Source organism: Rissa tridactyla, chromosome 19 (genome assembly GCF_028500815.1).
Source record: "Rissa tridactyla isolate bRisTri1 chromosome 19, bRisTri1.patW.cur.20221130, whole genome shotgun sequence".
Lineage (NCBI taxonomy): Eukaryota > Metazoa > Chordata > Aves > Charadriiformes > Laridae > Rissa > Rissa tridactyla.
In genome coordinates, this window is record NC_071484.1 from 7,714,591 (window position 1) to 7,734,526 (window position 19,936).

At 47.4% G+C, this 19,936-nt stretch overlaps 2 protein-coding genes and 1 long non-coding RNA gene across 6 annotated transcripts in view; 1 reads left to right on the top strand and 2 right to left on the bottom strand.

The window, feature by feature from the left end:
* HOXB4 (homeobox B4) lies at nucleotides 1–14,992 on the bottom strand. 3 transcript variants are annotated; one of them, XM_054224448.1, is made up of 3 exons: nucleotides 14,871–14,992; nucleotides 1,828–2,254; nucleotides 1–1,061 (listed from the first exon to the last, which is right to left on the bottom strand). In XM_054224448.1, the coding sequence occupies exons 2-3, from the start codon at nucleotides 2,246–2,248 to the stop codon at nucleotides 745–747; spliced, it is 738 nt and encodes a 245-aa protein (XP_054080423.1). In that variant the 5' UTR covers nucleotides 2,249–2,254; nucleotides 14,871–14,992; the 3' UTR covers nucleotides 1–744. The 3 variants fall into 3 exon arrangements, with proteins under 3 accessions (XP_054080423.1, XP_054080424.1, XP_054080422.1); XM_054224449.1 differs by lacking the exon at nucleotides 14,871–14,992 and adding an exon at nucleotides 5,740–5,819; XM_054224447.1 differs by lacking the exon at nucleotides 14,871–14,992 and adding an exon at nucleotides 2,363–2,558.
* Nucleotides 11,936–19,936, top strand: part of LOC128919246 (uncharacterized) — an 18,859-nt gene continuing 10,858 nt past the window's right edge. Inside the window, exon 1 of one of the 2 annotated variants that reach the window (XR_008469865.1) lies at nucleotides 11,936–12,024. This is a non-coding gene — a long non-coding RNA (uncharacterized LOC128919246). Of the gene's footprint in view, nucleotides 12,025–15,138; nucleotides 15,364–19,936 lie in introns of those variants that run through there. The other variant, XR_008469864.1, reaches the window with a different exon arrangement.
* Nucleotides 16,586–19,260, bottom strand: HOXB5 (homeobox B5). Its single transcript, XM_054224450.1, has 2 exons — nucleotides 18,323–19,260; nucleotides 16,586–17,407 (listed from the first exon to the last, which is right to left on the bottom strand). The coding sequence occupies exons 1-2, from the start codon at nucleotides 18,870–18,872 to the stop codon at nucleotides 17,160–17,162; spliced, it is 798 nt and encodes a 265-aa protein (XP_054080425.1). The 5' UTR covers nucleotides 18,873–19,260; the 3' UTR covers nucleotides 16,586–17,159.

Here is a 19,936-nt window from a genome sequence, read left to right on the forward strand (position 1 = left end):
GGACCCAAAAAAATGGCAGGGGGGGCCCTACATCACCCTCCTTCCTCTCGCTTTCTTTGTCCACCACCCACTTGACCTAATCTTCCTTTCCCCCTCCTCTCCCCCACCCCCGCACGACCAGCGCAGTGTCCGAGAGCCCCCCGCTCCCCACGGTCCGTGCCCGGCGGGGATTTTGGTTATATTTCTTGGGGTTTGGGTATTATTATTTTTTTCTCCATCGCAGGGCTGTGCTAGAGCCGCCGCTTCTCTGGGATGGCGGGACAGAAACTTTCCGTTTGTGGCTGGTAGGCGAGAAGAGAAAAAAGAGGAGGAAAAAAAAAATAAGGGGTTGGGGGGAGAAAATCCAGTTCGTCTTGAAGAAACTGAGCCTCATTTATTAAAGTGAGCGCTGGTTGTCGAGGTAATAGCAGACATAAGGTCCATCCTTTGTACGGGAGAGTAAACATGACAAATGGGGCAGAGCTTGGCGTGATTAAAGATGAAACAAGGATCCATCTTAGCCAAATCTGAAAACTACTATCTACAGCCTTCTTTTAATGGAAGAGAGGCACAACAGCACAGCTCTGCTTTGTTGCAGCTGAGTCTCCCTCTGTTCCCCCTATAAATAAAAAGCACCCCTCCTTCCCTCGCTTCTTGGAGCATTAAAAAAAAAAAAATTATCATGTGTTCCCTACACACACACACACACACACACAAATTCACACCCACAAACACGCACACTCCATCCATCCGTCCAAGGAATAGTTATAGGCTGGTGGCTGGTCCATGGGATCGGGTTTGAGATCCTCCTTGTGGGATCTGCAGGCTGGCGGAGGAGCTGGAGGAATTAGACCTGATCTTGGTATTTGGTAACTTGTGATCTTTTTTCCATTTCATCCTCCTGTTCTGGAACCAGATTTTGATCTGGCGCTCGGAGAGGCAGAGGGAGTGGGCGATCTCGACCCTGCGCCGCCGGGTGAGATAGCGGTTATAGTGAAATTCCTTCTCCAGCTCCAGGACTTGCTGCCTGGTGTAGGCTGTGCGGGAGCGTTTCGGTTCCCCTCCTGAGCAATTGGGGTTTACTGAACAAACACAAAGGAGGAAAAAGAAAAAAGGAGGAAAAAAGGGGGAAAAAAAAAGGAGGGGGGGAAAAGAGCAGAAGAAGAATTACTGAGCTGTTCCTTTAATGGGTCCTCTCCCCCCCAAAAAGCATCAGACATCCTTTTGGTGGGGGGATATAGTCAAAAAAATACACCGCGAACCTTCTAAAAATACACCCAGAACCTATCTCCAAATCTCCACCTCCATCCTCATTGCTTGACGTGTATTCCTGTCTAAACGTTTTTATAAGGTCCCCCAGACACATTTTCCATGCCCTCTACGTGTGTATATACACATTTATATACACACCTCTACTGGAGCATCGCTCTATTATCCCCAAATCTTTAAAGTTCCCCCTACACACATGCAAGCAGGCAAACACAGACTCTCCTTTTTATTAAATATCACACCAAAAAAAAAAAAGGGTGTGGGGGAAGGGAAAATAGTAAAAGTTTACTCAACCCGCCACTTAAATACAAATTACGAAAACATAAAACTTAACTTATGAAGATTCAACAGCCATAAAAAAAGTAGCCTGCAAGAAATTGGAGGAGGATGGTAACAGAGACTTCAAAGGCACATGGCCAAGCAGAGCAATAAAAATTTATGGAGGATGTAATTATACCGCTCTGCAAACAGGCGATCGTAAATCTCCACGAATGGTTATTTTACAACTGGTGCAATAAGATTTCTACAAGACTTTGAGGTGCTACTTAGTATAAAGCAAAGCCACTTTAGTTCACTTACCCGTGCTTACATGGACTTTTTTCATCCAGGGGTAAACTACCGGCTCTTTGCAAGAGGAATTGGAAGGGCTTTGGTTGAGAGAGTTTTGGCTGCAGGAGGGTGGTGGGCTGGGGGTGACCGGCTCGCAGGGATGGTTTGGCTCAGAGAGGTGGCTCTGCAGTCCGGCCGGAGGATGGACATGACCCCGGGGGGATAACACCGCTGCTTGGTGGCCGGAGCTCTGACAGGACGAGTAGAGCTGCTCCTTGCAGGCTGACCGCGGCTGGTACATCGCTTCATGTTGGAAAGTGCTCTCTCGCCTCTGGCTGCTGTAATATTCCGGCGAGTGATTGGGAAGGTAATCGCTGTGGGAATACTCTTCACAGGGTGGGAACTTGGGGTCCACATAGTTGGAGTTGATCAAAAACGAGCTCATGGCCATTAATTTCTTAGAATTGCACACACGAAAAAAAAAATAATATATATATCTCTCCTAAAATTTATTCCTGTCCCCCCCTTTACTCGTTTTCCTGTTTCGTGAAACCCTCCTACTTACTGTCAAGTGAACAAAGTTGGAGTCCATGTGACAGCGCGGGCCAATGGCGAGGTGCCCTGCGATCCCCGGATAAGGAAATCTGCCCAGCCCGGGCTCTCCCGGGGCCCCGAGCATCCCCGGGGAGGCGGCCGGGGGCGCCCGCTCCCCTCCGGCCGCCCCCGGGCCCCGCCGCCCCGGGCCCCGCCGGCCCCGGGCTCCGCAGCGCCCCGCGGGCGAGCAGCGGCCCCCCCCCGCCCACACCCCTCGGGGGTGTGTCCTGGCTCGGGGAGGGGGGGACCCGGGGGAAGGGAAGGTGGGAAAAATAAAAATTCTTCCTCCCTCCCGCCCCAAAAAAGCAAAAAAATGTAATTAAAATAGAGAAATAGAGGGTAAAAATGATTTTTCAGGGTTTTTTTTTCAGCACATGATCCATGGCGGTCCCTCCGGGTGGTGGCTGCATCTCATTCCCTGCTAAGGTGATACGGGAAGGGACATTGCGCCCCGAGCCTGGCAGAGATGAATAGGGCTTCTTGGGGATCGATAAGAAATTCATCAGCTAATTCGGGGTACCCGGTCTCCTAAATCACATTTAGCTGTGCTCGGAGATGGACTGGTTTCCCACGCACCGATGGAAAAAAAAAAAAGGAGCCCCATCCTCCAAGCAAGAAATCGAGGACTTGATGAACAATTACAAAAGCGAATTAGCCCAAGTCCTAATGCATCTTCGCCTCGCCCTTCTCGTAATAAAGACGCTTTAAAAGCCAGAGCAAAGCAGCAGCCTTTCAAAAGCCACCCCTAATTCCTCAAATTCGTGTTTAAACCTGAAACGCGCAATAAGCTCCTCACAAGCGGCAGGAAAGAAAGCGAGAATATATTTTTTTTTCGGTGTCAGTGCTGAGATTACACAAACTAAAGCAATAGTGGGATCCTGGCTCTTAAATCGCGGTAATAACGCCCCTGAATCCACCACACCACCACCCGCCCCCCCCCCCCGCCTTCGCAGCTCAGATTTTATCTCGAAGTGATGATAAAGTTTATCGCGGGAGCGCTGGAGTTGAGCTAAGGTCAAATTCAAAGTATTTCTTTTCAGCTATAAAACGGTTTTCTAGTTAAGACCTTGTTTTCACCCTTTTATTTCGTGTTCTGGGGGTGTGGGTGGCTTTTTTTTTTTTTTTTTGAATGCCTTCTGGGTTTGTGACCTGTAGTGTTTGTGTCAACTACATATTCCCCTAGATACGAATTTGTGACCCAACTTCCTTTACACAAATTCGGATCTACAGGGTACATATAGAAGACAGATGCATCCTCCTTGGTCGGAGATCTTCGCCTACCGCCATAATTATCTTCTGGGCAGGGGGAGCAGGGGGGTAAAATTTTGTGACTCGAGAGATCAAGAATTAATCTAAAGATGGTCAAAAAATTCAATCTTCAGAGGAAGGACGATTCGTGAAAGCAGTATCCGAATATCTGATACCAGATTAGAAAAACTACAACTATTCTACCTTCTCCTCCGTAACTTATACATTAATTTACCGCTGTGTTAAAAAAAAAAAAAATCAGCTCCTGGACTGAATATATAAGTATAGGCGCACAACGAGACCCGAATCCAAATAATCGCAGTTTAAAAGCAAAATGCCATAGCTCCGTCCCCCTCCATCCTGAAACACTCGTAATTATTTTCTGATACGCAGCGCTAAGATTTCATCCATTTTTCGTTCTTGGAGGTCAACCAAGGTTTGGGTTTATACGTGCGTGCGCGGGTAAATTATAAAAAAAAAGGGGGAAAGAAACAGATGAAAAGAAATACAGAATGTAAAGGCAGATGGGACGACAGGTTTTTTTTTTAATGACAGGCAATTCTTTTTACAACCCGAGAAAAAGATCAAAGGCGTTTCATTTCCGAAAAAGGGATATAAAGCAATAAAATATTCATACTGTCTAGGTAATGAACCTTCATTCGGAACTAATGAGGGTAGCATCATGTTGAGATTTCGTTTAAAATTACAGTTGCCCAAGAGATTAAAAGTATAGCATCCCCCCCTTTTTCTTTCTTTTTTTTTTTTTTGTATTTCAAAATGCAGAACGTTTTTTTCGTCAAGTATCTCCCGAATTAATGACATTTAAATGCCGCACCAGAGAGGCTAGGAGAGAAAAGCTCTGTTTCCCCTACATTAAAATTCTCGAAAAATAGCTTCAATATATTTCACAAACTCCTTCATTTTACCTAAAAAAAAAAAATTAGTTATGGCCAAGAACGAATGTCCCGTAGTTCCCCCGGACACGCGATGCCCGAGATTTTTCAGGTACTTTAAGGTGAATAAGTCGGTTTTCCTGATAAAACGTAACATTCCCAGATAAACAGATAAACGAACCCATATTTTAAGAAATTAGCCCAAATGCACCTAGGACAATCCGCGAGACATTTTACGCGCCTGAACAAAACGCGGGTTTCCAGCGAAAGCCGCGGAGCGCAGCGGAGGCGCCTTTGGCCCCGCGCAGGGAGTTTCCCACCCCCGGCCCCGCACCTCCACTTTGCTGGGGAGCAGACAGCGACCCTAAAATCTACCTTTTCCTCTCTAAAACCTGCCATAAAAACTAAGAAGCCGAATCAAATCTGCTTGTTCAACATGTAGATGGATGCCATAAAATAATTCTATAGAACCAATCCCATTAGAGCGCTTTTCTTTTTCTTTCCCTCTTAAATTTTATTCTTCCTTCCCAATCCCTGATTTATTTTATTGTATTTCCTCCCAGCCGCTACCGTAGCCATCTCCAAACCGAGGAGAGGAGCCTGAACAGAAATAACTAAATAACTAGGCCTATTCCGTATTTTTAACCCCCTCCCACATCCTTTTAAAAAAATAATAAAATAAATAAATCGGTTTTAATTTTCCTTCCCAATGACACAAGGGGTTTGGTGCCAGCAAACCAGCACCCCTAGCGTTTACCAGAATTTTTCCCCCCACCACACCTCCAAGAAATCCCCCCCCCCCCTTGCCGTCTCTGATCCCAAATTAAAGGCAGCCCCTCGCTGCCCCCCCCCTTCCCCGCACACCTTTCTCCCTTTCGCTGGGAAACCGCCCCACGCCGCGGAAGTTTCTCACAGCAGATTTCACCCGGGCTCTTTTCCACTTCAAAGCAATCCCAGTCTGGGAGGGCGGGGGGGGTGTCCCACGGCCTATCCCCCCTGACCCACAAAGGGGGGCCGGGAGAGCCCCCAGTCCTCCCCAAAAGCCTCCACAAGGCACCTGTCAGCGCGGGGCGGGGGGGGGGGGGGCGTTGTGCTGTTAAACCCCTCTTGATGCTGAGCGCCTCTTTGGTGGCCCCAAAAGAGGGGGCACTAAGACACCCACCCCCCGCCGCCCCCCGCCCAGGTGTTACGCCGCAGCGGTACCTACCTCGGCGAACGGCGGGTCCTTTCCTGGGAGCAATTCCCGAGGGGTTTAGGACGCTCCCTCAAAACTTGGGAAGGTTTTTGCAGGCGGAATCCTATAGAAACCCCCTAAAATTCCCCCCCCCCACATCCCGCCACCCCCCTCCCCAATCCAGCCTGGGCTGTTTTGCTCTCTCTCCCCCGTGTTGCTTTTTCATTGAGATTATTCTCGATAAGAACACTAATTTCTCTCTCTCTTCTTCTTCTTTTTTTTCTTTTTTTTTTCTTTTTTTTTTGGTGGGGTGCCCCCTCCCCCTCTCCCCCAGTATAAACCACTATTGTCCTTAAAGGCGAGCGGAACTGCTGCTGGCAGCGCCAGGAGGCCCTCTGAGCATTTTGGGGTGGGAAACCCGCAAGTTTTGGTATTAATCTCATAGTTTGTCAGTCTTTGTTAAACAGCGAGGCGTGTCCGCAGCGCGGCGGCCGCCGAGAGCCGCGCTGACCCGCGCTTCACCCCGCGCTCCCTCCGCGCCTCTCCGCGCTTTCATTTTTAGGATTTTCCCCCCAACCCCCCCGGGTATATCCCCCTCCCTCCACCGGAGATTTCGCTCTGGCAGCAATGAGGATAGGCATTTTTTAATTTTTTTTTTTTTTCCCTTTTCGGAAGCGCCAAACCTCTCGGGTTTGTCTATTAAACTGGGATTTCCGCCCCCAGCAAACGGGGAGCGCTGGGGGGCCGAGGTGCCTTTTTAGGGTAGAACTTTTAATAAGGAGCGAGCGGCGCCTCGGCCCCTCTGCGCTGGACGAACGTGCCGAGGGTGGCTGCGGGGGGAGGTGGAAATTAGCCCACACCTGTTTTGCAACAGGGGAATGAAGATTTAAGCCTTGCGCGGTTTCCCAGACAGCCTTGTGTATCTTTTTCATTTTTAATTAAAAAAAAAATTAAATAGTACTTTCACCTAAAAGCCCGTGCGGCGGCGAGCGAGGAGCGCTGGCAGGGACGGGGTGAGCATCCCTGCGAGGGGGATTCTCCATTGATCTCCAGCCCCAACCCCGCGTTTCTCCCCGCGATAAAGAGGTCATTCGGAATGAAAATCAGGATTAAAAAGCGCATTCAATTGATTGTCCGGGGCTGGGGGAAAAAAAAATAGAAGGAAAACCCACCCTGAATTGTGTTTGCAGCGCCCGGCCGGCACTCGGAGACCCTCACCCCGGGCCGAGCAAGGGAGATAAATTAGAAATATCCTTGAAAATGATACCTTTAATTTCCTCCCTCTCTCCTCCCCTCTCTCCCTCCGTACATCTCTCCAAATGAACCCACTTCACACGAACACACGCAGCCTCGCGTCCCTAAATTGAAAGTTAAACGTTATGATGTAGGAGTGAATATTATAAAAGGAAAGTTGGGAGGTGGTTGGCTTTTTTTTTTTTATTGCCGTGAAATTATACCTGCTTGTTTTAATATCCCGAAAACAAATGGCCTTTATTATCCATTACCTGTTCTATAAACCTGGAGTAGAAATGACTGTTCTAGAGAGATAAGTATAGTAATTACAAGGGCGAAGAGATGGATCACCCAAGTTACAACTAAACGGTAGCCCTTATATAGTGATATTTTATAAATACCAAGCAAATTCATGGCAATTAATTAAACCCGAGCCTTATCACGCGAAACAAAACGCTTTACGTTCTCTTGAATTTCACCTACTCCATGAATATATCCGCATCGGGAAAGCAAATGGATTTTCCAGAATGCCTTTCCCAGGGCTCTAATATTCTCTCTTTCTCTTCCAAGAAAAATGACCCTTGTTATAAGTATTTAGTCACTGAAAATATTTAAAAGCCGAGGGGGGAAAAAAAAAAAAGCAAATTTGCAGGGCTTTTTTTTTTTTTTTTTTCCAGAAGAGTTTGCCTTGCTACGACTGTTTGCTTAAGAAGCTATTGAAAAGATCTTCCCCAGTCCCAGTGCAAATAATATTTAGAGTTTGGAGGGTTCAAAGTCTGGCAGAGTAGAAATAACTTTGAAATGCCAAGGGAAATATTTATTATATCAGTTCATTAAACTGTTGCAATGACCAGAGTGGAGTCACATTTCAAGCAAGAAATATAAAACATTTCATTCAAATTCCGGCGGAAAGCGTGCTGCAGAACAAAATTAGTTACTTCAACCGGGCCGAGCGACGAAACGGGCACTTAAAAGCGCCTTTAAATACATATGTTGAATTTTTTAAAGCCATCAGTCCATCGATTTTGCCTATATATCATTACTCTAGATTTCCTACGGTTAAGGTAGAAACGCAAACAGTAAATCACGGGCGTTATTTCGTGTCATTCTTTGGGGTTCTTGGATGAGTCTTTGCGCTCACACCGAGTCCGTATCGAAGGCTGTTTGGCGCTGGAGCTGCGGCGCCCGGGGGGGCGGGAGAAAGGCACCTCTCAAGGGTTTGGAAGCCTTTCCAAGTAAAGATGTTAGAACACATTTTCAGCAACCGTGTCAGACCTTTTTTTTTTTTTTTCTTTTGGTATAATTTAAACGCTATCCAAACAAAATTGACGCTGGAATGAAAATTATTTTTTAACTGCTCGCGTTAATATCCTAGAGGGACCTCCACGTAATTGGATTTAATAAATGCATTTCCCCCTATATTCTGTTAATTCGACTCCAAATAGCGTTTCAGGGGTTATCTTAGAAAAATACTAAGAAGTCGCTCGGCGTTTCCTCACGGGAAACCCAAATCAATCTACCTTATTTCCTACCGCCATCCCACCCCAAATCCTGCAGCCCTCTTTTTTTTGCCGCCCCCCCGGCTCTCCGCTTTGCGGCTGAAGGTCGCTCCCACCTCACTATCACCATCTCCCATCTCTGCCCATGAGCACAGACTCTTCCTCCCACCTCGCCCCCCCCCTCCCGCTTTCTTTTTTTCTCTCTCTCCCTTTTTTTTCCCACCCTGACATCAGTCTATCAGGGTTATACACAAGACTGAGTCACGCACAGCGTAAACTTTTGACCCTCAACTTTTTGACCCCTCGAGCTATAATGCTGTACTAACAAGCCCCCCAAGACCAGAGTTACCGTCTACGTCTCTAGAAACCAATGCGGCGCTGATTCCCCTATTTTAGTTAGTTTACTTTAAAAAGAAAGGAAGAAAAAAAACCTTGGATATTTCTTCTGGATTTTTTTTTCCCAGGGGGAACAAAAAATCAGAGCTTTACGAACAGTAGATGTTTATCTCTAGATCACGCATCGCTGTTTTAGCTGAATTTTTTCCCCTTTTGCTCCTCCTATTTTATATTTAAAAGAATAGGAGAGGGAGGGGGGAAATCCCTTAAACCATAGCTGCCTTGCTTTAGTTCTCTTTTAATTGGGATTTCACCTAGGTGAGTTGTTGAACTGCGGTAACTGGCCTGCTTTGATTTTTCCTTTTTTCGGGGGGGGGGATAAAGAGGGAGGTGTTTCTATGATTATTTTTGGAGCACCGGAGCTCGGCGACGGGCAGCGGCCGCGGCCGCCCGGGGAGGGACACGGGGGCGGCCGGTCCCGCTCCAGCCCAGCCCGGCCCGGCCCGGCCCGGCCCGGCCCGTCGCTGCTGGCAGTGAACTTGGTCTGAAGCGAGCTCTGCTGGCTGCTTGGGGACGTTACAGGCGAGGCGGCTGCGCCCGATCCCCCTGCCCGGGGTCGCCTCTTCCCCCCTCTCCATCCCAAATTCCACCTCCCCCCCCGCCCGGCCCCACAACACCAGCCCCGCTTTTGCAAAGTCCCCCTGCGTAAACAGAGCCCCGATTTGCCACCAAACAAACGTCCTTTAACAAAAAATCCCAGCGCTGTAATTTGTTTTGACTTGAAGGGTATATATATATGTGCGTGTGTATATACATACACATGTTAAAAAGAGATAAATCAAAGGGGGAAAAAAACCTCTCGTACTAGTCTTATTCTTTCAACGCTCGCTGTCAAAATAGTTTCTTTTTAAAGCTATTTAGGGTAACAGAACACGGAAAAACTACGCAGGGTGGACACCTCTCGAGTTAAGTTATCAACCTCCTTCCAAATATCATTTATTTAACGTTAGGAGAGGAAAGAATGGGAAAAATCAGCTCAGACACCGAAATAGCCACGCTCTGAAAGAAAATTTCATTATTAGATCCATTCTAGGACTGGAAAGAGACCCCCAGAGGAGGAGCCAAACCCCATAAAAGTCCTTTTCGGGTTCCCCAATTGAGGAGAGACCTTTATCAAGAGGATTTTAAATAATCCCGTCAGCTCGTTCCCTTCAGGTCGGACGTGTAATAAAAAAAAAAAAAAAAAGGAAGAGGTTGGGGCTGGGGGAAAGAAAGAGCAATTTCTCAGCCTGAAATTCAGCTGTGGGGGAGGGAAGGGGCTGGTTTCCTTCGAAAGCTTTCCCTTCTTGGGGAGGTCACGGGCTGTGCGTGTAGGCTGGAGTAATTTACAGCACTATTGCGAATAAATAGGTGAATAATCGGATTCTTCCTTTAAATAGAACGAAACGCAAGAATTACAGCCCGAGCAGTGCAATTTCTAGTCTCTACCGCCAGCCCCCCCACCCCCGCCAAGGCAGATAAGGACCCGCAGCCTCCCCACCTTCAGTTTTCTGACCAAGGCGGGGGGGGGGGGGAGAAAAAGAGGAGACCCCTTTGGCTTCTCAAAGCATAATTACCACATTGTTGGTGTGTGTCTGTATTGGAGCAATATGAACCACATCCAGTCCTTCTCCAGCCCTCCCCCGTCTTACTGCCACTCACCGACACACCCGGGCAGTGGGACTTGGTAAATTAAAAAAAAAAAAAAAAGAGTAAAAGAAAGAATGAAAGAAAGGGGGAAAACAAAAAAATCCAAAAATGGAGCTTATGTTTTCCTCCCAAAGGTGACCCGGCAGCCCCCGGGGTCCGGGCGGTGTTGTGATCCGGTGCTCACCCTCCCCTCCGAGAGCGGAGCCGGGGCTGTACAAGTCTGCTGACCTCGGAATGATCCCTCTTGCCTATGAATTATTGATGAGATATGAGCTCTGATTTCTCTTTTCAGTATGCAAACCCCATTATACTGTTAAAATGGCGATTTAATCGTTTAGAATAGCTTCGCTTTTTTCCAACTCATTTGTGCCCCTTCCTTTTCATTTAATTCTCTTAATTAAATCCTTTAACAGATTTTAATCACTTTTTGTTGAATAAAATAAGACATCATACACATCTGTAACTAGGTTACCTTGGCGAAGTTTGTTTTTGGTGGGGTTTCTTTGGTTTGGTTTTGTTTTTAGTTTGATCTGCTTGCTTTCTTGGTTGAGTTTTTAAAACCTGGGCAGAAGGAAATTTTATGTCGTGTTATGCCGTACCCTGTGAGCAAAGAAGGTCTGAAATGCACAAAGGCGTTTAAAAAAAATCCTAAAAAAGAAATAAAAATTAATAAAGCCATGACACTCAAGATGGCCTGACAGCGGCATTGCAACACCGAGCTGCCTTTTGCATTGAAGCGCTCCCCAAACCTCTCTCTGTCTCCCACAAACGCGTTTCCCCTCCCCATTTATTGCTGGGAACCGAACAGGTATTCGATGGGTGAAATTCCATCTTTTTTGCCCTTCAGCAGCAGCCTGGGCATGGGGGTCCCCCACCCGCCCGGGCTCAGGGCCCTGGGGAGATGCCCCAAAAGGCAGCTTGAAGGGGCTGTAATTAGTAGAGATGCTCAGCTCGGCTCTGCCAGGCTGGAGAGCCTGGGCTGGCCCTTGGGTGAGAAATAGCTGCTTTTGGGGTTGGGTTTCTCCGCCTTCAAAATACCAGCGAGGTTTGTATACCGTTTACTAAACGAAATAGGAAACCTCCAGGGATGAAGCGAGCCTAAAGAGACAGGACGGGGGAAAAAAAAAAAAAAAAAGGCAAAAATGGGTCTGGTTGCAGGCGTTTTTAGTAAGTGAGAGATGCTGGGAGGCAGGTGAGCTCATGGGGAGGCTGCTCTGGGCTCTGGTGGGCTTTGCACACTTGGGGCAAAGAGCGCCCATCTACCCAGGCCATCCCTGAACTCAGCTTTGGAGAGTCCTTAAATCAAAGGTTTCCCGCTCTGTACCCAGAGCCACGGCACAAAGGTCTGCACAACCACAGGTTTAAAAAAGAGACATTTTCCTTCCTAAGCGGCCATCACGTCCTAGAGATTCTCCATATTCTTAGACCCGATATTAAAGCATTTCGTATTCATTCTGTCTTCTACAGCTACAGAAGAACTAATTGTCCCACGTCTGATGTATGCCATTAAAGTGAGAGAAACGATGAAAAATGCAAAGGAAAATCCCCGCCTACCTGCACGGTCAGAGCTCCGTTTTCCTGTTTACTCTCCTTATACTTCCTTTTCATCAGCAACAGGGAGATTTTTTTTTCCTTTAAAGGATGGGGAGGGGGGAAGCCTGTGCTAAGCTTGTGACCCTTTCCAGGCTGTAAAATGGTAGCCAGTTGTACCTCCTTATGCTTCACTGAAAGCTGGAGGTTAACAACATGTAGGGGGGAAAGCAAGGAAAAAACAAAAAGAAAAAGAAATAAAAAGGAACACTCCCCCTACAAATAAGCCCCACAAAATCCAGCTTGTAAAAAAAACCCCAAAACCTCAAAAAAAATCCTGTTACACGCTGCAGGTAGAAAGCAGTTCTCGTGGACAGAGAGGACAGGGTTTCTCGTGAGCAACGGAAAGGAGAGGGAAGGGTGATGATATTACACCAGCAACAGAACCCAGTCCCCGGCTCCTTTGCTGTGACACAGGCCCAGTGCCACCCCTGTGCCGAGGATGCTCAAATAAGGGGGGGCGGCAGGGGGCTGTTACCTGTGGTCACCCATACAGGCATCTCCTCCTGGCTGCAACGTCCTGCAGCTCAACTGCATCGCAAATTCCCCTTGCTCTGGCTACTCCGGTCTGCCCTTTTCCCCTTGGAATAACGTGTTGGGTACACCAAGCCATTAGAAATGGTGGCGCTTAAGCAAAAACAAACCAAACCAAAACAAACCCAAACCAACAAATCCTTGTGCCTCCTGTGATTGGGGTGGATTTGGAAGGAAAGTTTGCCTGGGACGGTAGAAAAGACAAACACCTTTGCGCAGGGATGCAGACGATGGATGGGGAAGGGGTGGATGGATGGGTAGATCGCTGAGTACATGGGTAGATTCATATACTTTTGAAACACAGTGTTTGTGGGTGTTGAACGTATGATCACATTTTCAAACATACATTAAGGCGGAGGGAGGCCACTTTTCTTGCCTAAATCGCTCGTTATCATTTGAATCGGTAGAAGTTATTTGTAGCCACCAGTACAGACCAGAAAGGTAAAGAATTAGCAGGCCGTCACTTGATCTAACCCCAGCACGATCCCTCACCTCTCCCCACATCCCCTCTCCCCCCGGCGTTTCTAACCCCGTGTAGGACAAACCGCCTGCAGCCGGGCGTGTTTGCGCGGATAAATTCACCATTAAAGACCATGCCATTGAAGCCCTTCAGGATCCCGTAAAATATCTTTATTACCAACTGAAAACCAGGCGTTCCAGCCTGCGCAGAGACCAGGGAGAGGCTGCTCAGCACAAAACCAGTCTGCTGGGTGGGAAAGGCTCCCTGCACCCCTCTTCCCCTCCTCGAATTTCCAGCTTTTGCGTTTGTGTTTGCAGGTTTTCAGAGCAGAGGTTTTTCAGGATTGCACTGGCCACCCTCTAACTGCTCAGGGAAAAGCCAGAAGTTCAAATGATGATAGCAAAGATATTAGGAGACACATGGAGTAGGACAGGAAAAACAGCCCAAGGAAGGAAAAGCAATCTCCAAAGTGTGCTAAAGGGGGACATTCTGCTTTGTGTAAAAGAGACGGACATGTGTCCACCAAATGTTGTCTTACCGTAAAAAGGAGGGGGGGAAGCAGCTTGTGACTGCTCCAAATTCTAGAAAAACCCCATCCCCCCCCAGTACCTCCGTTTTGAACTTTTTTTTTTATATAATTTTTTTAAGGAGCGGGGGTGGGGGGGCGGTAGATGTGAGTTGGTTCAGGTGTGGACGAAGTATCACCCCACCTCTGGCTGCAGATGTGGCGACTTGGCTTTAAAAAAAAAGCAACAGCCAAGGGTTTTCCCCCCCGCGCCTTTCTATTTTGCTCTATCTGCCCTCTTTTACTCTATCTGCGCGACCGCGGAGCCGCAGCCTCCGGCCGGGGCCACCTGCCCGCCCCAGCGCGGAGCGGGGGGACACGGGGGGCCGCAGCCCCTCGCCCCCGAGCCATGGCAGGCTCTGCTCTCCTGCCCTTCCCCGCTAAACTTGTTTATTTTCCCAGAGAAAAAGGCTGCTGCCTGCCTTTTCCAGAACGATGTAGCCCTTAGAGGGAGAGAAGGAAATCTGGGAGATATCGGTGGGTTCGATGAGGTTTGGAGGGTCCGTATGCAAACTGCAGCGCCTCTGATTATTTTTCTGTAGCACTTCAAGACAGGCTGGAGACATAACAGCGGTCATTCAGTGTCTCCATATGGTAGAAACGAACTACGGAAATATGAGGACACTCGTTCGTATTATTGGAAAAAAACCCGAAACCCAACAGAGAAAAAAAAAAGGCAAAAAAAAAAAAAAATCCCTGGGGCAAAACCCCCGGTCTCTACACAGGCCGAAAGGGAAAAAAAAGAAAAAAAAAAAAGTGCACACATTTCCTTGGCAAGCAGGTAAAAACAATTAAAATCAAAAGGTGTTAACAACCTGAAGAGCACAGACAGAATACAGCTAATTGAAATGCAAAGGCATGGGGCAGATTTGTGGCTATTTGCGAGCAGTATAAACCACCCCGAATCGCCTCCAACAAACGAGCAAGAGCCTTTTTACATGGCGAAGGACAAAACCAAACTTTTTCTGAAGTACACATGTCCCCCGGCAAAGACAGGATGGAGTTTGCCTTGCAATGATAATGAATCTTTAGAGATTTTTCTATTTCTCCCGCTTCCACAAAGTTTACTTGCGGGCCTCGAAGCTGTTGATGGAAATGTAATGCAATTCCAGCTCTCGGGAGGATAGGAATTAGGACCTTCTAAAAGTGAGAAATAAAGCTCTGAAAGAGAGACAGACCCTCTTTCCTCCCCGCTCAGCCTTCAGCCATATCAACCCTTTAAAATAGTTTAAGCAGATAATATTTCAGAAGAACTTACTTTCAGGACTCCAGTCTATTGGCTCTCTGGACTGAAAACTGGACCCGCAAAACATGTTCCCTGCAATTGCAACGTTTATCTCATCTGGAAAAGTGCTCACCCATTGCTGCCCCTTACAAGCCAAACCAAGCAGTTAAAGTGTCACTTAACATTCTAGAGAATGTGAAATATATTGTACATTGTCAACTCCCCAAAACCATAAAACTAACTTTATGGACCTCACGTGACTTTTGAGAGCCAGTGAGGGGTATCTGTCTGAGGTCTGGGCGATTTTTACGATCTAACTTCTAGATAAAACCCTATCCATTTGACATCTAAATGTCATACCCACTTTTGGTATAGTTTGCTATTGGTAAAAAAAAAAAAAAAAAGAAAGAAAAAAAAGAAAAAAATACCAAGGGAAGGCGAGCAAATGGTTTGGGATCTGACAGTCCACTTCACATCCCTCTCAAAATCACTTAAGAAGTACCTAAACAGTGGGAGATTAAGTTTGGTAAGTTTTAAGCTCCAACTTTACTTGCTACGAACAGAAAAAGCCTAAGCTGTATTGTAGAGATGTCAGTGGCGTTTTGCCAAATCGAGCGACTTTAAACCGGAGTATGTCGTGCCTTGTTAGATTCCCTAGGTAGCGAAATGGCAACATTTGCCATCTTTGATGATGTTAAATTATCTGCAGCCGAAGCGACTCGTTGTAGTGTCAGTAGTTACAGGGCTGTGAGCTGTTATTTACATGTTGAGCCAGAGAGTAGGAGGTAAAAGCAGAAAGCACAATAAACCGAGGACGAGAGGGCGCGGAGAGAGTACAGTTTAGCCAGAAATGTGTTATATATATACATGTTTTGTATATATATATATAAAATAAATATATCTATACAAACACACAGATCTGTAATTCTATAGAACACAGTTTTACGTGGACATCTACGCGGATATAAATACCTCGCTTTTACGCTTTTGAAATGTGCGTTGTGTATGTCTGTATCTGACAATTCCTGAAATGCACGTAAATCTGCCGGGGAAGCGTTTATACCGTGTTATTGCAACTTGAAGTACTTGAAACCAGTTTGTCTGATCAAGTGGGGTGTGTGGGTAGTGGTGGGGGGTGTCTGTGTTGGTTTTTTTGGGGGGAGACGGCGGTTTGGGGCAGTGCGGAGGGTCGCGGTTTATTCCCGTGCGGTGCCCAGAAGGGGGGTTGATGCGAATATTTGGTGGGTTTTGAGCTCCCAAGGAGCTGCCCGGGAGGGGCTGCAGCTCCGCCGAGAGCCCCCAGCACAGGCTCAGCCCCAGCCAGGCACCGCTCCGGCTCCAGCCTGTGCTGCAAAACCCCCGAGCTTGTGGAGAAAATGCAACTGGGAGCCTTTGTGAATAGGAGAAACGTTTATTTGACTTCAAGTAAAGCTACAAACAAATACAAAAAGCTTATTGGCAAAGTACTAACAGGCAGCTAGACATGACAGATGCCATTTTTACACATAACATTGCATTCACTCTGCCCACTACAAACCGTCTATTAGTCACATCAGAAATATTTCTAGTATTTACAAACATTAGAGCACTCCATTGTTGGTCCGATTTTATACATTTTTTTTCTTTAATTGTGAAGTTTACCCACGTCTAAGAGTACGTCTTGGAATTAGCCTGGGACTAGAAATCCTGGCCTGAAGTTTGAACTAAAACACAGACTGGACAATTTTAAGACAGAAAGATACAAGAGCTTTTTTTTTTTTTTTTTTTTTTTACTTTTTTCCCTTTTTTTTACATTTTTGTTTGGTTTTTTTAGATTCTTTTTTTTTTTTTTTTTTCTGCGACTGCAGTGCAGGAACCCCCGATTTTAGCTTAGGCAGAGAAGAACTCACCCAAAAGCAGTAAACTCAGAAAAGGGGAAAAAAAACCCAACAAATAAACAAACAATCGTATCTGTTCTCAATTTATAAATAAGTTATAACATTTAAAGGGCTCACATAAAACATGCTAGCTTTCCAGAAAGCATCAAGAGAGCACGGACACATACATTTATAAGAACAACAAGAGCATGAGGAGCATCTGGAAATAAAATTTAATTAAAAAAAGGTTGTTTTTTTAAAAAAAAAAAACAAAAGCAGAACACGACATGAACTCAGTCCTGGGATAACGGTACCATACGCGTTGTTTTAGAATATCAACAACATGCCGAAAAGAAGGTGCCTCACTGTACAGTACTCCGAAACTAAGATCTGCGGCGCTTTATTTATTTATTTACGTATTTCTTTCTCGTCTCCTCTTCTTTCCTCGATATTCCTCCTCTAGAATTTATGGCTGAAAGGCGCTGCCCGCCGAGGCTAAGCTCATGCTTTTCAGTTTATTATCCTTCTTCCATTTCATCCTCCTGTTCTGGAACCAGATTTTGATCTGGCGCTCGGAGAGGCAGAGAGCGTGAGCGATCTCTATTCTCCTCCTGCGGGTGAGATATCTATTGAAGTGGAATTCCTTTTCCAACTCCAGGGTCTGGTAGCGAGTGTACGCTGTCCTCGCCCTCTTACCGTCTGGTCCAGTCATGTCTGAATAACACGGACAACAGCGGGGTTTGGGTTTTTTGCTTTCTGCTAGGATTTTTTCCTTATCCTTAAGGCTATTTTTTTTTAATATACCGAGGTGAAATATTCGCCTTCTTCGGGCAGCTAGTAAAACTGCTTATTCCCCAAATAACTGTCCCCCCCCCCCTTTCTCGCACACCCCCAAACACGTGTAAAACCCCCCACCCTTGGCCCCTCCAGAACCGACATTCGCAACTCAATATTCATAATTTAACTGGAGAAGCGAGATGTTGAAATCTCCCCTTTTTTTCGCCTCTGCCTGGGTGTTTCTGGGTCTGTTTGCAGGGGCATCTGCTTTACTGCTGCTTTCTTTTCTCCAGGAGAAAACCGGGGCGGAGGCGGGGGGGGGGGGGTCGCTATTCCCCGTGTATCTCCTCGCAATTTTGGTTTTGTCAAGAGCAGATTGTCAAGAATACACCCAGCAAAATAAGAGTAGGAAAAGACTGAGAGACCCATCTGTGCATATAATGCCATTTTAATGGTCAATTCTTTCCTTTCCTCTCCTCCCCCCCCCCAAGGAACACCCCCTTCCCTCGATTTTTAAATTACCTTCTCCCACCATCCGCTTAGAGCTAAGAGCTCGAAATAAGCCCACATTTCGCGGCAAGAATAGCGAAACTAAAATAAAATCGCCCCCCCTCCAGGCACCAGAGGCAGCTTTAAAGCAGCGACCAGAGCAAGAAATACAAAAGCAATAAATAGCTGCGTTTCTGATCAAAGCGCCTCCACCGAATAAAAGGAAGGAGGGGGGGGGAGAAAAAAAAGGAGGAGTGGGGGGGTGGGGAGGGAAAATAGGGGGAAAAAACACAAGAGAAAAAGAGAGGGGTGTGCGAAAATAAACAACAACAACGACAACGACGGAAAAAGAAGTAGCTGTACCATGGCTAATGTGAAGTTTCCTCATCCAAGGGAATATCTGAGGTGCCTGCCCTTCTGTTGCTGCGGTGGAGGTTGCGATGGGCTCTGCCTGCGCTCGGGGGATGCTGCTGCTTATTGGAGTGCCCTCGTCGGCTCCCGAGGACGCGCTGGTCTCGTCTAGTTCTGTGAAATTTGTGTTGGTGGTGCTGGCAGAAGTAGCTTGGTCGGAGGGGGACGGGGCGGGTTTGCCTCCATGGCTCTCGCTGTTGGAGCAGGGAAGGGAGTCGGGAGAAGATAAGGAGCAGCTGGACGCCTGTCTAAACCTGCTCTCCTGAGCTGGAGAAGGGAAACCGCGGGAGCTCTCCCCCACAGCCCCAAAGTGACTAGAGGAGGCTGAGCGGTTGATGCTAAGGTCCATCCCATTGTAGTTGTAGCCATAAGAGCTGGAATGCATGGTGCTTGAATCTCTGTAAGAACCGTTCATGGAACTGCTGGTCCCATAATTTAGTAACTGATAGTCGGGGCCATTTGGGTAGCGCCCTGAGAACGAGTTTACAAAGTAAGAGCTCATTTGGGTTATTTTGGAGGGCTTGATTTGTGGCTCGTGGTCGTTATAACCCTGTGCTTGACGATTTATGATGTATTAATGAATTATAGCAATGCACTGTACTTCGTTTTTGCTATGTATGCGGCCAAATATGGGGGGAGGGTGGGGGTGCGTTTGGGAATCACGTGCTTTTGTTGACCAGTCGTAAATTCTCACTGATGACCTCAAGAGGTAATTCATGCTCTATGGTTACAAATAATGACGATCGCGGAGTCGTTTAGGCCCAAAGTCGGTGCGCGGCGCCCCAAATCCCCGGGCGCGCCGGCGCGCGCTCGCCCCCCACCTTGGCGGAGCGCGCCACCTGCCGGCCGCGCGGGGACACGCACCGCGCCCGGGGGGGGACACGGATCCACACACGGGGACCCCCGCACCCCCAAACCCTCCCCCGCCGGACGCCGCTCCGCATCCCCCCCTGCTCCTTTATTTCCCTTTTCCTTCCTAAAAATCAAGGCGGAGATGAAAAGCGGGGCGCGGGGGGGCCGGATCCTGCTCGCGTGTCCGCGCTCCCCGCGTGGGTCTTCTACCCCGGCTCCTTTTCCTTATTAAACTCTTAATTTCTTCCTTTGTACGACCGCCGGGGAAGTTTGAGAGGCAGCGAGGGATGAGGTGTCGGGTCGCTGCGAGGCCGGGCAGTCTTCTCTTTTAATATTTGGAAGGGGGGGAGGCAAAGCGAAGCTGGAAATTGTTGAGGGGGAGGGCGGGGGGAGCGTGGCTGCTTGGGTTTATTTTCGCGTGGTTATTGTCAGAAAAGTCGAGGTTTCTTGCACGCTGAGCGTGGAGCCAGCGATGCGGTCGCACCTTAATTCTGGAGGAAAAAAAGAAAAAAAAAAAGGGTGGGGGAAACGAGGGGGAAATAAAGGAAAAGGAGGGAAAGTTCAGCCGGTGGAACTGGTTGACAACGTTTAGGATATTCTTGCTCCTGAGCGTTTCACGTCCTCTTTGAACACAGCATTGTGCTACGTGGTTTTTCCTTTCCATTTGCTAACCTGCAAGGAATTTTGGGGAGCAAAAGCACTCTGAAATTGGTA